The sequence below is a fragment of the Phalaenopsis equestris genome, unplaced genomic scaffold, assembly GCF_001263595.1.
Source record: "Phalaenopsis equestris unplaced genomic scaffold, ASM126359v1 Scaffold000036, whole genome shotgun sequence".
NCBI classification, from domain to species: Eukaryota; Viridiplantae; Streptophyta; class Magnoliopsida; order Asparagales; family Orchidaceae; genus Phalaenopsis; species Phalaenopsis equestris.
The window spans coordinates 2,180,546-2,186,656 of record NW_018164478.1 but is presented as its reverse complement, the minus strand read 5'-3'; the positions used below and the strand labels follow the sequence as shown (position 1 = coordinate 2,186,656).

Below are 6,111 nucleotides of genomic sequence, written 5' to 3'. Positions count from 1 at the left end.
GGAAAGAGTAAAAAGTAGTGGGATCTCATTCTAGCTCAAGTCGAGTACTCCTACAACAGATCTGTAAGTCAAAATAAAGCACACAACCCCTTCGAGTTTGTATAAGGGCACAATCCGCTTACGCCACTTGAGTTAGCACCACTCTTCCCAACGTTAGAGGTCATCAAAAATGCTAAGGAGCAGATTCACGAGATTCAGAAGCTTCACGAAGAGGTTGGCAAGGAAATTGCTAAGTAGAATTGTAGATATCAGACACAAATTTAAGTCCACTAAAAAAGTGGTGTTCCAAGAATGGAGAAAATATCAATAATATGGGGTCATAAAGTGGTGGGACCTGGTTTTGCGAATTAGGAAAAATATGAAAATGTAATTTTTTCATTTGATCCTGCTCGAATGTCGTCCATTACATTGAAAACAACAATACACACTCCAGCATCATTTCCATTTCTTACGGGCTAGGGTTTCCTCTGTGATTTTGATAGTCAGGGTTTCTCCTGTTCGAAGCGAGGCCGAGGGTTTAGGATTTTCGCCACCGGAACTTTGAAGGGAGGTCAGGGTAGGGTTTTCGCCGTCGGTACTGGGAAGCGCAGCATGGTACGAGCTCAAAATTTTGCCTATGATTTTACAAATAAGCTAAACAAGGTCATTTGTTTGATATGTTTCAAACGAGCTTTGGGTTATAAAATCATCGCAACTAATGTAGTTGTTCAATATATAATGTTTAGGGTTTACACCAGCAATAATGGAACCAATGAAGGAAAAAAATAGCAAAGAAATGAGAAGAAATTAAGGAGGTAACTAGGAAAAATAATTTAATTGTATTTATTTTCAAGTGTTTAACTTTTGTTTGTGTGAACCGCATGTAATCGAGAAGTGTATTGCTTCATTTGTCTCATTTGTTCAATGTACTACCTCCAAGTATCTCATTATAAGATTATATATTCTTGACTTGTCATTGTAGAACAATGTATTTTACCTTTGGGAGGTTTATATGTACATTGTATTTGGAAAAATAGAAAATACTCATGTTAACCATATATATTCATGTTTTGCCTTTGGATAAGAATCCATGTAAATACTATCTGCAAGTGTCTCTCACTATACCATCATGAGTATCATAATATTATCATATTAACACCACAATATTAACACATTACAATTTCAGTTCCACCAAAATACCACCATGAGATAATCACAATACCACCATAATACAAACAAATTACAACCCAAATAAAAATCCAAGAGCACCTAGGACCCAATACCACCAAAAAACACTAAAATACAAGTGCTACACAACCACAATATTACAAAAAACATACCACAATATCATCATACTACCAGCAAATTCCTACCCCATTACAACTCCAATACCACCAGAATACCACTAGAAAACTACTATAATATCAACATAAAACTAACACAATACCACAAGAATACTACCAAATTTATACTTTAATAATGATATTTTGATGGTATTTTTGGTATTCTGATGATGATATTTTGATGGTATTTTTTGTGGTATTATTTTGATATTATAATGATATTTTGAATATATTATGATGGAATTGTTCAATTTTTTGTTTGAACTAATGTTTATTCTCTTACTATGTAATTATTTTGCATTGTCATGAACCCAAAAATGTTGACCTGCAGATACAGACCTTCTTCTATTAGAGTTTATGTGATTCAGTTTTTCAGCGTATTAGTGAAGAAACTAAAACAACTTTGAAAGATTTATTATATCTTCAGTTTTTCAACATGTCTCATTATCAACAGAAAAATTAACTAACCCTACAAATTTTGAAATATTGGGACACTGAACAGAAGGTTTTTAGAATATGTGGCAAATGTTTAAGCTTCAATTCGGACAAGAAAGCACTGCTTACCGGCAAGCCGAATAGTGGAGAAGCTGTGAATTGGAGTAAATATCTCATATCGACTGTAAATTCAATACAAATAAAGAATGAGTTGTTGGAATTTGTTTCAGGAGATTATTCAAAAAATTTTGTAGAGTTGTATATAAAGTTTTTGCTAACAAACTTATTTTTTCATCAAGAAATTACAATGTCTAGAGTGGGTTGTATAATTTTGGTGAAAATAAACAGTTTCTCTTCCTTCAATAGGTCAGGAGCCATTAGTGATTTTTTGGTTGAGTAATTTGATGTTGTTTGAAAAATAAGGCAGAATCAAGCTCCAGGATACATGAATAGTTTTGTTTTGTTGTTAACGGTTAGTATGTTTGATATATCAACAATCTTATACTTTTAAGGCATTTGAACTAAAAAAAAAAATTTTTTACGGCTTTGGTTTTATGATCACGTATCTATCCTTGCTCCAACCTCAAGTGACACAATGCCTCGCATGCTCGGGTGGTTGAAAATGAGACATTGGAGCACAAGAATGGTTGATATTTTTTCTCTGGACTTACAACCGAATAGGTAATCGGGATTTCAACTTTTTTTCCAAACATTTTGGTGATATTATATTTTCATACACAGCATGATAATTTAGTTATTTTGGTTATTATAGGTCTTTGATTCTCATATACTTCTTTATCCATTAACCTATGACTCATTGAGTTCATTTTGTAGCCCTCTTACCATTGAGAGCCCGTTTGGGCAGGCGACGGCATTGCAGCGCGGTGCCGCCATACTTTTTTTTTCGCGTTTGTTTCGGCGGACTTGCCGCCACTTCCCGCGGTACCAAGCGAAAACCAAGCAGTCAGGTAATAGGCGCGGCCCAGCTTTACGAACGCATTTTTTACCCCTTGTCCCTTTGCCCTATCACGTGAGATTGGAGAGAAGCCACGAGCTTCATCCCTTCCCCTCCTCTTCTCCGGTCAGAGACTGTTCTTGTGCGTCTTCCTTTCTCTTCTTCTCATCCTTCTCTCCTGTTCTCATGATCTACGTTCTCATGATCTACTCACAGCAGGAGTAATAAACCTATTTCTCATCTTTGTTCATGTTCTCGTAAGGGTTTCTTAAGATTTGGAATTTGGTTTTATCGCAAAAGTTAGATCTATTGTTGGGTTAATTTGGAGTGTCTTATAGTGTTATGTTGGTTGTTCGATCATAAAAAAGATCACCCCATGATCCTATTTTAGCTCTCTTGTTAGATTTGGTGGTGGGTAGACGTTATTCTCTTTTGGGTTATGCTTCCAGTTAGATTTGAAAAAGTAGTTTGTGCGCATTTTTTAACATTCCTCTAGCTGCAGTGAAATTTTCTTTTATTTGTGGTTGCTCTGTGAAGCTGACCTTCGGCTATTTCATTCATGCTCGTACATGGATCTGGAATTTGCTTTTATGTTTGTGGTACCTGCAATTTTGAACATTTTTTGTAATTAAAGTTTAGCCTTAAAAGTCTCATGTTTATGTTTTTTGGAGCACAATATTAAGTGAGTGGTGTATTTAAAAATTTATTTTCGTTTATAAATGAATTTCGGCGTCTGAAGTTTCAGTAATCTAGCTCTTACTATTTTATTTTAAACAGTTTTACCAAACAGATGCAGCATGGTTATTTTTCCTCAAACAGCCGCTCCACAGCTGTTTACATACAGCTGTTGCACCAAACAAACAGCAGTTTCCCTGCAGCTACTTCCTGGAGCAGTGCAGCTGCAGCTGCCCCAAACAGACCCTGAGTTTAATATCTCGACCCAATACTTACCTCCTGTACATTCTGTTGAGCCATCTACTTCTAAAACTCCATCTCAACCTCCAACTCCAACTAATCATGAAGCAAAAATAGATATAAACAACTTCTTCAATAACTGAGAAGCAAGAATCATAAAACAATGAGTTGTAAAGTAAAATAAACCAATTGTAAATGAGAATATCAATTGTTGTGAGAAAACAAAAAGGAAAACCAGTCAACAAATCTTATCTGAGCAGTATTGTCCGAAGAGTAAAATTAGGACAAAGTCGGAAGAAGAGGATTTAGAATCCCCCTACATAGTATTTTAATTCGAGAAAAGAAAAGTTGAGGGCATTGCCATCAAACCATACGAGAAGGTGGCAGAAGGACCTGAAACTACAACAGTGGAAGAGGGAACCTGGGAGGCATCAAAGACACTTCAATCTATGTCAATCGAGGAAGGAACCAAGGAGGAATCAAAGGGAGCTAAATCTATGGAGGTCGAGCAAGGGAACAAGGTTCCTGTTCTTGTGCAGGAGGACGAGGAGGAGACAATCATTGATAGAATTATTGTTGATGATTGCCCATAAAAGGTATTAATTATTAAGTGTTCCATAACATCACCTTGTATTCTAAAATACTTTTGTTATTTGAATATCAAGCATTAAGATGTACATATTGTTATGAAGTTTCCGACAATGGATAAGCTATCCTTACATATGGCAAAGGTCATCGATCAATAATGTGAAATGCTCAGTGATAAATCAGTAATTTTTTTTCAATTTCTAATTAGTTCTAAATAAAAAAATAATATTTATTATCAATTCTTTTATATGTTGATATTGAGTGAGTGATGCAATATTTTTCAAAGAATATTTTATAATAACTCGATCATAGATCGATGAACTTTTGGAAAATCAATGTTTGGCCAATGAACATGTGATGTATTTGCACTCTTGTTGGATGAGAAGAGGAATAAAACTCTTGACTTATACAAACCGTACCTGCATATACAACTCATGTATTGGGTAAGTATGCACATTGCATTATAGTTTATATTATTCATAAATAATTTATACATTTACTTATATGTAAAGAAAATAGACCAAAATAATTTAATAGTCGTGTAACTTCTGTTTCTGTCGCAAATTTGATAGCAAGATTTTTGTGAGACACAAAACCAAACAAGAAGTTGAAAAAAAACAAATATTTTACTGATTCCCATAGTCCATAGTCAACACTGGTCTCTACTGGTTGGGGAGTTAAAGTCGAGAAAATGGTTGTCATACGACTCACATCTGAAAAAATCCACCAAATCTTGGTTCAGTAACGAGCCTCAATGGATCTGACTAGATTTACAGGGTGGAATCTGTAGAATGGGGTGGATAATGGAACGGAGATCGAAATTGCGCTCCCAATAAGAAAACATAACCAAAAGAATTTCAAAGAGAAAGGTATTACCAAAACTAATGAAATCATAAAATAGCACCAGAGCCATAGACAACAGATTTAAAAAGAAAACCCAATTCAATCATAAAAGTTGAATTAGAGTGATATTGATCTCACCGGAGCGAAGGAGGTGGTGGTATTGATGGTAATAAGGGAGATCTCGTCGACCTTGGGACGAAACGCGGCCAATTGCGCACCCTTGTTGGCGAGAGAGAGGCGACTGTCGCATGGGGAGAGCTGAGTACCATTGAAGAAGAAAGAATCGCGATCTGAGAACGCGATGCCGAAGGTGAACCCGTCCCATCGCTGGATTTTCGCATCTTCGCATGGCTGAAACACATTATTCTTGTCCCCGGCTTCGGCTAAAATCGACGCCGTGGACAAAGCCAGGATCGCTGCCGCTACGGAGAAAACATTAGCATTCTTCGACATTAACATCTCGGAGATTCGTGATGCTTTCTCGCCTCGGCGAACAATCTCGAGGATGAAGGGTTGCGGGCTACCATCCTTCTTCGTATAAATCTTTTCTCATTTTGCTTTTCACGCCGATTCCTTCTACCCAGTTAGCGAGACTCCCTCCCCACGGTCGAGAGGCCGGCTGGGCCGGCGTTTTTATTCAAGATATCAAATAACCAAATAATTTGAATATAGTTTGGGGTTTTTAAATACCACGGCCCCCCAAACCCCTATATTTACAATATCTTATTTATGGACCGAGATCTCTGTCATGCTTCTTGTGTTGTTTTCGTCTCATCATGGGCCTCAGCTGTTTGGCCAACTAGTCCAGGGCATCCTCACCGACCACACCATTCTACATGCTTCCCTACCTCTTTCGTCACCCACAACGCTCTCACATTTGTCTCACGATTTGTTTGCTCGCATAACTGGCTCTTTGTGCACGCCACAAGCCCCTTCATTAAAAGCGATGGCTTCGACATGAACCAATTCTTAAGCAAGGATTCCTTGTGCACCACGCTCGACTTCGAGTTCTTTGTGCTCGAGATGATGATGTTATGCACTTATGCTCTATGG

At 37.1% G+C, this 6,111-nt stretch overlaps 1 protein-coding gene across 1 annotated transcript in view; it reads right to left on the bottom strand.

Annotated features, from left to right (window-relative positions):
• LOC110018733 overlaps positions 1-5,692 on the bottom strand; it is a 21,227-nt gene extending 15,535 nt beyond the window's left edge. Inside the window, exon 1 of the mRNA XM_020716145.1 lies at positions 5,197-5,692. Within this exon, the coding sequence (XP_020571804.1) occupies positions 5,197-5,517 (321 nt within the window). The 5' untranslated portion in view covers positions 5,518-5,692. The remainder of the gene's footprint in view (positions 1-5,196) is intronic.
• Positions 5,693-6,111: the final 419 nt, after the last annotated feature.